This window comes from Hylobates moloch, unplaced genomic scaffold (genome assembly GCF_009828535.3).
Source record: "Hylobates moloch isolate HMO894 unplaced genomic scaffold, HMol_V3 SCAFFOLD_42, whole genome shotgun sequence".
Lineage (NCBI taxonomy): Eukaryota > Metazoa > Chordata > Mammalia > Primates > Hylobatidae > Hylobates > Hylobates moloch.
In genome coordinates, this window is record NW_026652317.1 from 423,590 (window position 1) to 437,390 (window position 13,801).

The following is a 13,801-nucleotide window of genomic DNA, read 5'->3' on the forward strand; positions in this document are numbered from 1 at the left end:
AGAGAGGTTTAGCCTAAAAAACTGTACCAGGGTCAAAGTAAGTGGAGAGACTGTTACAGGCAAAGAGCCTGTGGTTTTGCTAAAGGTTTTATTGTACCTAATCTCAGAACACGGAAACTGGAAACAACAAGAAGGTTATAGGAGAATATAAAAATAAGTGGAGAGATGGTCAAGGAGCTTAAGGAGACAAGATCGATGGTATTAGAATCATTGCTGGTAAAAGCAGAAAATGAAAGGCTTTCAAACAAGGTAGTATAGTTCAATAGAAGGAAAAACATGACTGATGTAATTTGGTTTGGATTGTGACCATTAAGGTTTCATTATGCCAGGAAAGTCTATGATTTCTGAGGACACCACAGTTTATGGTACACAGTATGGTGGTTAAGAATGTGAGCTCTGAGCCGGGTGCGGTGGCTCATGCCTGTCATCTCAGCACTTTGGGAGGCCAAGGCAGGCAGATCACCTGAGGTTGGGAGTTCGAGACCAGCCTGACCAACATAGAGAAACCCCGTCTCTACTAAGAATACAAAATTTGCCAAGCGTGGTGGCGGGTGCCTGTAATCCCAGCTACTCGGGAGGCTGAGGCGGGAGATCACATGAACCCGGGAGGCGGAAGTTGCGGAGAGCTGAGATCGTGCCATTGCACTCCAGCCTGAGCAACAGGAGTGAAACTCAGCCAAAAAAAAAAAAAGAAAAAAAAAGAATGTTAACTCTGTGCTGGGCCTGGTGGCTTATGCCTATATTCCCAACACGTTGGGAGGCTGAAGCAGGAGGATTGCTTTAGCTCAGGAGTTTGAGACCAGCCTAGGCAACATAGTGAGACCCCATCTCTACAAAAAACAAAACCAAACCATTAGCTGGGTATGGTGGCACACACCTGTGGTCCCAGGTGCTTGAATGGCTGAGGTGGGAGGATCCTTTGATCCCACGAGCTCAAGGCTGCAGTGAGCCAAAATTGCACCATTGCACTCCGGCCTGGGTGACAGATCAAGATCCTATCTAAAAAATAAAAAAAAGAATGTGACCTCTGGAGCAAGAGTAAGATGGGTTCATAACCAGGCTCTACCACTTATTAGTTTTGTGGCCTTGGGCAGGTTATTTAACCTTCCTGTGCTCAGTTTTTCCATCTGTGAAACAGAAATAAGAATACTTCCTGCCTCATATGGTTGTAGCACCAGACTATGTGAGTAGTCCCTCATGACTACCTTCCCCAATCAGCAAATAATGCACATTTCCCAAAAAACACTCCTCCTGCCTCCCTCAGGAATCAGGGCCTCAGAAGCATTGAGGAGGTAGTTTGCCTATGCATATTCCAGAGCAAGAGGCGGACAGATGACCTGTGTGTGGGTTTTGTAAAGCACAGGCCATTACCCTCACCCAGTGATCCTGCTGTCTGATTTGTTGGTTGACTCTGGAGTCAAAGGTGGGAGGGCTCATACTTCATTCTTGATTATGAGCAGTGAAGATTCCCTGGGGGCTCATTCTCAATTGGTGTTACGAATGTTCTCTCTTTGCCCTGCATCCCAAGATGTTTTTCTCTTCTCACACACAGGCATAATGCATTAGTTGTTCTGATTCCTTAAATCTTTAATAACAGGGAGTTACGTCCTGAATCAATTCCATTCTTTGTACAGTATTAGAGCTAGCCATCTTCTTGGTCTCAAGTTGCATTTAAAAACAATTATGTTGGCAGGGCACGGTAGCTCACACTTGTAATCCCAGCACTTTGGCAGGCTGAGGCAGGAAGATCCCTTGAGTCCAGGAGTTCGAGACCAGCCTGGGCAACAGGGAGACCCTGTCTCTATATAATAATAATAATAATAATAATAGTAATAAAAACTAATTATGTCATTTCCTTGTCTCTGGTTATGATTTATTTGCACCCCATCTCACTGAATGGCAGTGAGACAGAAGAATAAAGCCTTGTGCGTCATGATGCAGCACACACATGGTTTAGGGCCTGGGTTCTGGCACTGTGCAGACTGGGCTGGGCATGGTGACTCACGCCTGTCATCCCAGCACTTTAGGAGGCTGAGGCAGGCGAATCATGAGGTCAGAAGTTTGAGACCAGCCTTGCCAACATGGTGAAACCCTGTCTCTATTAAAAATACAAAAAATGGCCAGGCACGGTGGCTCACGCCTGTAATCCCAGCACTTTGGGAGGCCGAGGCGGGCGGATCACAAGGTCAGGAGATCGAGACCATCCTGGTTAACATGGTGAAACCCCGTCTCTACTAAAAATATAAAAAATTAGCAGGTGTGGTGGCGGGCGCCTGTAGTCCCAGCTACTTGGGAGGCTGAGGCAGGAGAATGGCATCAACCCGGGAAGCGGAGCTTGCAGTGAGCCGAGATCGCGCCACTGCACTCCAGCCTGGGCGACAGAGCGAGACTCCGTCTCAAAAAAAAATACAAAAAATTAGCTGGGTGTGGTGGCGGGCGCCTGTGCTCCCAGCTACTCGGGAGGCTGAGGCAGGAGAATTTCTTGAACTCAGGAGGCGGACGTTGCAGGGAAGCCGAGGTTGCGCTACTGCACTCCAGCCTGAGTGACAGAGTGAGACTCCCTCTCAAAACAAAACAAAACAAAACAAAACAAAAAAATCAGCTGGGCGCAGTGGCTCATGCCTGTAATCCCAGCACTTTGGGAGGCCGAGGCGGACGGATCACTGGAGGTCAGGAGTTCTATACCAGCCTGGCCAACATGGTGAAACCTTGTCTCTACTAAAAATACAAAAATTAGCCAGGCTTGGTGGCTTGGGCCTATAATCCCTGCTACTCGGGAGGCTGAGGCAGGAGAATTGCTTGAACCTAGGAGGCAGAGATTGCAGTGAGCCGAAATCATGCCACTGGACTCTAGCCTGGGCGACACAGTGAGACTGTCTCACAAAAAAAAAAAAAAAAAGAAAGAAAAAAAATTCGACCTGGCTTGGTAGTGTGTAGCTGGGACTACAGGTACACACTGTAGTCCCTGGGACAAAGCGAGACTCGGTCTCAAAAAGAAAAAAAAGAAAACAGGAGAATAATGAAATTTTACTTATTTATTTTATTTATTTTTTATTTTTTTGAGACCGAGTCTCACTCTGTCGCCCAGGCTGGAGTGCCTTGGCGCAATCTCGGCTCACTGCAACCTCTGCCTCCCGGGTTCAAGCGATTCTCCTGCCTCAGCCTCCCAAGTAGCTGGGACTACAGGCGCCTGCAACCACGCCCGGCTAATTTTTGTATTTTTGGTAGCGACGTGGTTTCACCATGTTGCTCATGCTGGTCTCGAATTCCTGAGCTCAAGTGATCCTCCCGCTGCCGCTTCCCAACGTGCTGGGATTAGGGGCGTGAGCTACCGCGCTCGGCCAAAAGTTTTAAATTTCAGTAAGTTCCAATTTATCAACTTTTTCCTTGTATAGATTGGTCTTTTGGTGTCGTCTAATAACTATTTGCCTGGTCCTAGGTCCTGAGGATTTTTTTAACTCTTTTTTCCCCATAAGTGATTTATTGTTTTACATTTAAATCTATGATTCATTTTGAGTGAATTTTGTGTAAGGTGTGAGGTTTAGGTTGAGGTTCTTTGGGTCTATATTCGTCCAATTGCTCCAGCATCATTTGTTGAAAAGGCTCCTGATTCCATTTTCGTACCTTTCCCCCGTTCATTTCCCCTTAGGGCAGTGGGAATGTTTTTTTGAAGACGTATGTTAGTGATGATGTTATACCTTGTGCAAAATCTGTATTGGCATCTCACAACGTAAGATTTGGCTCTATTCTAACGGCATTTTCTACCACTCGATGTCCACCGTAATACGTGGCTCTCGGAGAATCACTGGGCTGGCTCCCTCACTTCACGCAGGTCTATTCTGTTATCACTTCCTCAGAGATTTCTCTGGCCTTTCCTTCACAGCACTTACATAATGAGATCTATTACATATTAATTTGCTTATTTGTCTCTTGTTTTCCTATACTCCCATCCCCCCCAGAAGCTCCAAGACAGCATACTGTTGTATCCCTAGAATAATGCGTCCACATTGTAGGTACTCAATACAATTTTTTGCTTGACAGGCTAGAAAAGGTGAATAAACACAAAGCGGGAGCGAAAAGTCGGCTTCTAGGTCAGGCGCTTTTTGGACTTCATGCAACGTGTGAGCGCCACCTCTCGGGAAGCCCATTTGCTCGCGAACGAAGGAAGTGAGTCAGAGAACCCGGGATGGAGGGAAGAACGCAAGTAGCTAACCGGAAAGGTCTGAAAAAGCTAGCGCCGGAAGTTAAACAGCAGGAAGTTGTTCCCTAGAATGACTGCCTACTCCCAAGAGGAAGCGTGGGCGAGCGGTGTTCTGCAAAATGGGCTCTCCGGCAGCGGATCTGCGCAGAAGCGTTCCGTGCGTGCAAGTGCTGCGAACCACGTGGGTCCCGGGCGCGTCTCGGGTGCTGGCGGCTGCAGCCGGAGTTCAAGCCTAAGCAGCTGGAAGGGTAAGAGGTGTTCGGGACCCTGAGAGGAAAAGGAAGGGAGTGTAGTCGCGGGAGAGGGTTAGGTGAGGGGTTAGTGAAGAGTTGAGTTCAGCTCTAAGAGGCGGCGAGGAGGATCGGATGGGAGGAGGGGCAGGGAGCGCCTGTGGACAAGTGCAGACCGGTCGGCGCACGTCCCACGCCACGTGGACTCGCCTTGGTCGGTGGCCGCCTTTCTTGTCAGGCCGCGGCGACAGGGCTGTGCCTTATTTGTCTCTGTCGAGAGCGGTGCCGGGCACGGAGTTGGCGCTCTGTAAGTGCTTGCTGAATAAATGAAGGGTGTGTGTGTGTCATTCATTCAGCAAGCACTGAGTGCTTACTGTTGTCACCGGGATCGATATGAAGGGACACTTTTAGGGTCTATTTCTGGCGCTTTAGTCCTGTTTTCTCCTGGACAATCTGTGCTTGCCCCGCACCCCATCGGGCGATTCTCCGCCGTCTTTGGGCCTTGTCTCTCTTTTTTTTTTTTTTTTTTTTTGGAAGTTGCAGAATGATGATAAATGGTTTTCTTTGCTCTTACTGACTGCTAGGCCCTGTGGCTAGGTACCATAGCCCTACACAGGAGTAAATCAGCCTGGTATGCAGGCCGGAGACCGGTGGGGAGGCAGACACACAAAAAGAAACTGGACTACAGTGTTAACATGCTGTTAGAAGAGGTTAACTAAAGGACAGGAAGATGGGGCCAAGAGGTGGTGCTACTGTCTACAGTAGGGATTGCCTTTCAAGGCGAGGGGCCTCCTATCTCAAGCTGTGACACAGGGTAGGTCATGAGCCCAGTTTTCTGTAAAATGAGGGATCTGGACGGAATAGGTACTCTCGAGGCTTCCTTTCACTATGATGTCCCGTTTCAGATATTCCTAATGTCTGTAGTTCTCCCACACCCCACCGTTTATTGGCCAGTCAAAATATTCTTTACATTGCAAAGTGTAGTATAACATTACAAGAATGGATTAATGGGTTGGGAATTCTGGGTTTTGGCCTTCATTCTGGTGCTCTGGTCCTGTTTCCTCATTTGTAAAATGAAGGGGGTTGTAAAGATATATTCTCTAAAACCCCTAATGGGGCATTAAGTCAAACCATTATTTCTTACTGCTTTGTAGCAGACATCACTTTCACATTAGTAAAAGTTTTCATCAGTGTAGTTTCTCCCAAGCTTGATTATTGAGAAAGATAGTGCCTTCTTTTTAACATCCTGTATCCTAGTTCCACCACAGTGTTTGGTGCACAGTAGATGTTTAAAAGAAGCTTATTAAATCAAATGGCGGTCAGGCTCACGGGGCTCACGCCTGTAATCCCAGCACTTTGGGAGGCTGAGGTGGGCAGATTACTTGAGGTCAGGAGTTGGAGACCAGCTTGGCCAACATGGTGAAACCCCATCTCTACTAAAAAAAAAAAATACAAAAATTAGCTGGGTGTGGTGGCACGCGCCTGTAGTCCCAGCTATTTGGGAGGTTGAGGTAGGAGAGTTGCTTGCCTGGGAAGTGGAGGTTGCAGTGAGCCAAGGTCCACCACTGCACTCCATCCTGGGCAAAAGAGCAAGACTCCATACCAAAAAAAAAAAAAAAAAAAATCAAATGGGGCTGGGCGCAGTGGCTCATGGCCATAATCCCAGCACTTTGGTAGGCCGAGGTGGGCGGATCACATGAGGACAGGAGTTCGAGACCAGCCTGGGCAACATAGTGAAACCCCATCTCTAAAAAAACCCCACAAAAACCAAAACAAATGAAAATAAAGTAAATCAAATGGGATAGAAATTATAGTCCTTGCTTTTGGATCCTTTCCCACGTTGACATATTAGTTCATAGATGAGGGGCCTGGGGAGGAATTGGGTTTTTACCAGAGGGAGACCTGGAGCTGACCCGACAGATTTAAACCAGCTTTATGGGATAATCTGCTTGAGAAGGATGATGATGTAGGCAAGTGATTCAGTGCTGTTTCATTCCTCTACCTGCCTACCCCCAGGACCATGGCCAACTGTGAGCGTACCTTCATTGCAATCAAACCAGATGGGGTCCAGCGGGGTCTTGTGGGAGAGATTATCAAGCGTTTTGAGCAGAAAGGATTCCGCCTTGTTGGTCTGAAATTCATGCAAGTAAGTGGACTTCATTGTTCCCATTTTGATTCCTTCATACTATAGGAGAACACTGTGATTAACCTGTTTCTTCCCGTCTTTCTTGTTTGTTTTTTGTTTTTCTTGAGACGGAGTCTCGCTCTGTCACCCAGGCTGGAGTGCAGTGGCGCAATCTCGGCTCACTGCAAACTCCGTCTCCCGGGTTCACGCCATTCTCCTGCCTCAGCCTCTCCGAGTAGCTGGGACTACAGGCGCCCGCCACCACGCCCGGCTAATTTTTTTGTATTTTTAGTAGAGACAGGGTTTCACAGTGGTCTTGATCTCCTGACCTCGTGATCCGCCCGCCTCGGCCTCCCAAAGTGCTGGGATTACAAGCGTGAGCCACCGCGCCCGGCCTCTTCCCGTCTTTCTTATTTAAACTTCTCCATGGTAGAGTGAACACAAGTGTCTTGAGACCTGGAAACTCCTCAGTGCCCTAGCGTTTGGCAACATCTTGTAATAAACCAAGTTATTTAGGATTTTCCAAAATAGGCTCTGTGACATGAGGTGCATTGCTATGAGAAAAGCAGTGCGGAGTTCCACATCTGACTGCACCTCTGTAATTTCTGACTCAGAGCTGAGCGTGTTTGAGTTCTTGGTCTTGAGCTTCCGGAGCAGATAATTTTAGAGAGATTTTTTCCCCCTTTGAGACACATTGTTTTTTTAGCAAGAAAATCTTTCCATCATCAATTACTAGACACTAATAAATGCTTATTGTTTAGCATACATTAGGTATCATAGGAGCTTGTGGAGGAAAACTATGGTTTTGGTTTTGGGGAGGTTCTTCTGAAATAGCAGAGGGCAGATGTACCTGCAAGCTACTTACAAAGCAATCTTTTGATAAATGCAAATGATTGATTGACCAATAACCCTCCTTCAAACAAATTCTAGAGATAAGAATCCAAATTCTTGGCTGGGCGAGACGTATGGCTCACGCCTGTAATCCCAGCACTTTGGGAAGCCAAGGTGGGCAGGTTACTTGAGGTCAGGAGTTCAAGACCAGCCTGGCCAACATGGCGAAACCCCGTCTCTACTAAAAATACAAAAATTAGCCGGGCATCAGGGCGGGCGCCTGTAATCCCAGCTACTCAGCAGGCTGAGACATAAGAATTGCTTGAACTGGCCAGGCATGGTGGCTCACGCCTGTAATCCTAGCATTTTGGGAGGCCGAGGTGGGCTGATCACCTGAGGTCAGGAGTTGGAGACTGCCTGACCAATGCGATGAAACCCCATCTCTACTAAAAATACAAAAATTAGCAAGGCGTGGTGGCATGCGCCTGTAATCCCACCTACTCGGGTGGCTGAGATAGGAGAATCGCTTGAACTGGGCAGGTGGAGGTTGCAGTGACCGAGATCGCATCATTGCACTCCAGCCCGTGCAACAAGAGTGAAACTCCATCTCCAAAAAAAAAAAGAATTGCTTTTGAACCCAGGAGGCGGAGGTTTCAGTGAGCCGAGATTGCACCACACCGCAGCCTGGGCAACAGAGGGAGACTCTGTCTCAAAAAAAAGAAAAAAAAAAAAGAATTCCAATTCTCAAGTCAAGTAGGGGATAGTATGTTTTCCTAAAAGGGAATCAATTTTGGACCCTTCTAGTGCATTTTAAAATTTAGTTTGACTTGCGATTTACTTCCTATGTGATATTTTAGAAAAACTGCTTTAGGGCCGGCATGGTGACTTGCCTGTCATCCCAGCACTTTGGGAGGCTCCATCTCCAAAAAAAAAGAAAAAAAAGAAAAGAAAAACTGCTTTAATGTAAAAGAGGGTAGACTGATGTTCATGCTGAGAGGAGAATATGGTGTCCAAGGTCAAGGAGCTGGCATCTAATGAAGGTTTTCTTGCTTCATCATCCCAATGGCAGAATGGAAGGGCAAGAGAGAGCAAGAGTGAGAGAGAGCTAGAGAGAAAGCAAGAGGGGGCTGATCTTGATTTTATAACAAACCCACTCCTGAGATAAGACATTAATCTATTCATCAGGGTGAAGCCCTCATGACCTGAACACCTCCCATTAGGCCCCACCTCCCATGATGGTTGCATCAAGGATTAAATTTCCAACATGTGAACTTTGGGGGACATATTCACATCACAGCAGAAGGTAACATGAAATGAATGTGTTGTTGATCAGGCATTTACCATATGCTGGGCACATACGTTTTCTGATTTAGTCTTTATGCCAGCCTTGAGAAGTACTTACTGCTGTTCTCGTGGTTGTTAGTGATGAGCAACCTAAGGCTTGGAGAGGTTCAGAGATGTGCCTGGTAGCATACAGTGATGCTGCTGGGATTTTAACTTGAGTCTCTCTGACCCCTGAGTGCAGACATTTTCTCCTTTACATTGAATTTCCTATTAAGGATATAAGGGTTTGGTGAAGAATGGATGGAAGGATAGCTGCCATGACTCTAAAGGGGCATTTAAATCTGGTGTGGAGGTAGGAAGCAAGAGAGAACTTGAGGTTCCCAAACCCCAAGCCCTTAAAAAAGCCTGTGATCTGTTTTGCAGACTAAAGATAATCAGTTAGGGCCTGGTGTGGTGGCTCACACCTGTAATCCCAGCATTTTGGGAGGTCAAGGTGGGCGGATCATCTGAGGTCAGGAGTTCAAGACCAGCATGGCCAACATGGTGAAACCCCATCTCTACTAAAAATACAAATTTTAGCTGGGTGTGATGGCACATGCCTGTAGTCCCAGCTACCAGGGAGGCTGAGGCGGGAGGATGGCTTGAACTCGGGAGGTGAGGTTGCAGTGAGCGGAGATCGAGCCACTGCACTCTAGCCTGGGTAACAGAGCAAGACCCTGTCTCAGAAAAAGATAAATCAGTTAGCCAGGTGTAGTGGTGCACACCTGTAATCCTAGCTACTGAGAATCTGAGGCAAGAGGATTGCTTGAGCCTGGGAGTTTGAGGCCGCAGTGAGCTATGATCATGCCATTGCACTCCAGCCTGGGTGACAGAAAAACCTTGTCTCAAAACAAACAAACAACAAAACCAACAAAAATACAGTTGGAACCAATTAATAGAATTAAAAGAGTATTCTGATAAGGGAAGGTCACCTCAGCGTCTGTGAGGAGACTTCCACAACAAAAGTCTTCCATTCGGATAGGAAAGGACAGGGCGAGGGTTGGATCCCTACCATGGAATGATTATATGGCTATATAATTTTACTTTGGCAAGTGATGATAACTGGTGGCTGAATGATAGGGCTTTTGGGCAGCCAGTCTCCACATTTGTGTGTGTCTCTAATGTGTGTGATATGTGTCATCCAATGCAGTACCACAGAGCTGGAAAAACCATGGGACCCTGTTAGATTTTAACAAGCATATATGCAGTACAAAAGAGAACACAGCCAAATTGAGTTGAAACTGCTAAGCAGATGGTTTGTTCTCTAGCTAACTTGATTTGTTCCCACATATTAGCCTTGCAGTATGAGAAGTTCTAATTCATTTTTCAGCAAAATTATTTATTGCTAGATGTCATGCACTTTTGGGTGATTTGCAGATACCTTTGGTAATCACATGGTCATCACGCTGGGCTTTTATCCTCTGAATAAACGTGAAGCATCCCTGGGTAATGGCCTGGTTTAGTTTGCTGCTCATCAAATGCCAAGACTTGCTTCCTGGTGTCCTTCTAACATTTTATTTGGGGTTTGCTCTGGGAATGGAAATTTATTGTATTGTTGATTTTCCTGTCTAAAATGAGATGGTTGAGGGCCAGGCATTGTGGGTCATGCCTGTAAGCCCAGCACTTTGGGAGGCGGAGGCTGGAGGATCACTTGAGTCCAGGAGTTTGAGACCAGCCTGGGCAACATAGTGAGACCCTATCTCTACAAATAATTTTAAAAAATTAGCCAGGTATGGCTGGGCGCGGTGGCTTACGCCTGTAGTCTCAGCACTTTCGGAGGCCAAGGCAGGCAGATCACCTGCGGTCAGGAGTTTGAGACCAGCCTGGCCAACATGGTGAAACCCTGTTTCTACTAAAAATACAAAAATTGGCTGGGCATGATGGCGGCCACCTGTAATCCCAGCTACTTGGGAGGCTGAGGCAGGAAAATCACTTGAACCCGGGAGGTGGAGGTTGCAGTAAGTCAGGATCACCAGGATCGCGCCACTGCACTCCAGCCTGGGTGACAAGGGAGACTCTGTCTCTAAATAAATAAATAAAATTAGCTAAGTCTGGTAGTGTGTGTCTACAGTCCTATCTACTCAGGAGTCTGAGGCAGGAGGATCACTTGAGCCTAGGAGTTTGATTTTTTTTTTAAATGAGATAGCTGGATTTAATTTTAATGTTCTGTGGTTTTATTATCAGTCAATGCCAATAGGGAGACAACTGATATAAAATTGGAGAAGTACATTTAGTCCTGTCACTGCTACCTTCCAGTATGGAGAATGAATTGGGTTATAACAGAATCAGTGAGCCCAACCGCTCGTGTTTTACATAGCAGGGTGGGTGAGGGGGAATTAAATGGATTATATGTTCTTAGATGGTTTGGGGGCTATTCTCATTCTCTGTCCTGTTGAATAGGCTTCTGAAGATCTTCTCAAGGAACACTACGTTGACCTGAAGGATCGTCCATTCTTTGCCGGCCTGGTGAAATACATGCACTCAGGGCCGGTAGTTGCCATGGTGAGTGTGCCTGTGTGGGATACTCCAAGTATGCATTGCTTGTTGTCTGCGCTAGGCTCTCCTCTAGACACTGGGGATACAGTCATGAATGAGACCAAATAGATATCTGTTTTCATATATCAGCTAATGGTTAGTGATAGGCTTCAGAAATGAAATAGGTTAGTGATATGCCCAGAAATGAATAGGAGTAGCAAGTGATCACTTTAGATTGGATGATCAAAAATGCAATTTTTAAGCTGCGATCTGAATGACAAGAAGCAGCCAGCCATGTACAGAATCACAGTGAAAAACATTTCCAGCCAAGCAAACAGCATGTGCATAAGTTCCCAGGGTGGGAATGAGCTTGGCTTTTTGAAGTACGGGAGGAGAGTTGAAATGCCTGAAGCCTGATGGGTGGGAGGGAAGTTGGGATGTGAAGAGTTCGGAGGCATGGGCAGGGGCCTCCTCTCTTAGGGGTGTGTTGACCACGTACTTCCTGAGTGCTGGAAAGCTATGGGACACTTCACACTTGGCATTTTTTTTTTTTTTTTTTGAGACACAGTCTTGCTCTGTCGCCCAGCTGGAGTGCAGTGACACCATCTCGTCTCACCACAAGCTCCACCTCCTGGCTTCATGCCATTCTTCTCCCTCAGCCTCCCGAGTAGCTGGGACTACAGGCGCCCGCCACCATGCCCAGCTAATCTTTTTGTATTTTTAGTAGAGACAGGGCTTCACCGTGTTAGCCAGGATGGTCTCGATCTCCTGACCTCGTGATCCTCCCACCTCGGCCTCCCAAAGTGCTGGGATTACAGGCGTGAGCCACCGCGCCCTGCCCACACTTGGCATTTTAAGGAGGCTGCTCTGGTTGCTGTATGGAGAATACATTGTAGGAAGGCAAGCATGAGGGCAGGGAGACCAGGATCCTCAGTGCTGGAATAAGTGGATACCTATAAACATTTGTTCATGAATGAATGTCATCTTAAGGGGCCTTTTTATTTTTCCTTTTTTGAATTAATAGTTGCCAGATTTTCTGCTGCGATTGGTTTTATTCTTTGACCATGTCTTCTTCTGTCCTTGGAGGTCTGGGAGGGGCTGAATGTGGTGAAGACAGGCCGAGTCATGCTCGGGGAGACCAACCCTGCAGACTCCAAGCCTGGGACCATCCGTGGAGACTTCTGCATACAAGTTGGCAGGTGAGATTTTGGTATTTTCCCCCCTTTTCCAAAATCTGATTTACTGCCACAAGGATTTGGGTTTCTGAGGCTGGAGGTAGACACGATACCATATGCAGGTTGATTTTATCGGAGTTTATTGTTTTCCTCCCTGTTAAGTTGGCGTTTGGCTTTGGGTGTTAACATCACTGTACCTGTACCTCTGTTACACAAAGTGTAGAACCTGGTACAACACACTTCGCTGGCCACAGTCTTTCCTGAAGGCTCTCACTGTTTGCAGCAGTGTGGCCGGGAGGGCTGGATGTGGGGAGAGCATTTTTCACCCCTACATGAATGGCCATCGTAGGCTTTTTCTTTTAACATGGTCTAATGTCCATGGAGCTTCAGCTTTTTGCTGCCATGGCTGTAGAGTTCTGGCAATGGGTGCATTTTAATCCTTCTGGTCTTGGTCACGTGACTGTCTCTTTCTCCACCCAGGAACATTATACATGGCAGTGATTCCGTGGAGAGTGCAGAGAAGGAGATCGGCCTGTGGTTTCACCCTGAGGAACTGGTAGATTACACGAGCTGTGCTCAGAACTGGATCTATGAATGACAGTAGGGCAGACCACAGTGCTTTTCACATCCATTTCCCCTCCTTCCCATGGGCAGAGGACCAGGCTGTAGGAAATCTGGTTATTTACAGAAACTTCGTCATAATTTGGAGGGAAGCTCTTGGAGCTGTGAGTGCTCCCTGTACAGTGTTACCATCCCCTACCATCTGATTAAAATGCTTCCTCCCACCATAGGATTCATTGAGTTCATTACTTCGTATCGTTTTATTGCTTTTTTTTTTCTTCTTTTCATGTACACTGAATAACCTGACCTAATAGAGAGTGTAAATACTATAAAATGATTTATATTGAGATCTCACATAAACACAGGCATTCTTTTCCTGCCCCTCTTAACCCCTGCATCCCTTCCACTCTTGGCACTGAGCTGCTCAGCAGGCATCTATGGAGCATGTGCTACGTGGCCAAGACTGGACTAGGTGCAGAGGATTCATCAGAAATGAAAGAAAACATGAGGGCTGGGTGTGCTGGCTTGTGCTTGTGATACCAGCTACTTGGGAGGCTGAGGTGGGAGACCAGCCTGGGTAACATAGCAAGACCCTGTCTCACTAAAAAAAAAAAAAAAAAAAGAAAAATTAGGCTGGGTACGATGGCTCATGCCTTTAATCCCAGCTATTCAGGAGGCTGAGGGGGAGAATCGCTAGAGGCCAGAAGTTCAAGTCCGGGGTGGTCAACATAGCAAGACGCTATCTTTACAAAAAAAAAAAAAAAAAAAAAAAAAAAAAATGCACTCTAGTGCTAGCTATTGTAATGGTATCTTCTGGGGAAGCGTGGGCAGGTGCCCAAGGCTGCAGTGAACCATGATCATGCTACTGTACTTCAGCCTG

The 13,801-nt window shown here is 46.8% G+C and overlaps 1 protein-coding gene across 1 annotated transcript; it reads left to right on the forward strand.

The window, feature by feature from the left end:
* The first annotated feature begins 4,057 nt into the window (after window positions 1-4,057).
* On the forward strand, window positions 4,058-13,177 carry LOC116463569 (nucleoside diphosphate kinase A). The gene is made up of 5 exons (XM_032146734.2): window positions 4,058-4,449; window positions 6,448-6,577; window positions 11,111-11,212; window positions 12,272-12,384; window positions 12,841-13,177. The coding sequence occupies exons 2-5, from the start codon at window positions 6,452-6,454 to the stop codon at window positions 12,956-12,958; spliced, it is 459 nt and encodes a 152-aa protein (XP_032002625.1). The 5' UTR covers window positions 4,058-4,449; window positions 6,448-6,451; the 3' UTR covers window positions 12,959-13,177.
* The last annotated feature ends 624 nt before the right edge of the window (window positions 13,178-13,801 follow it).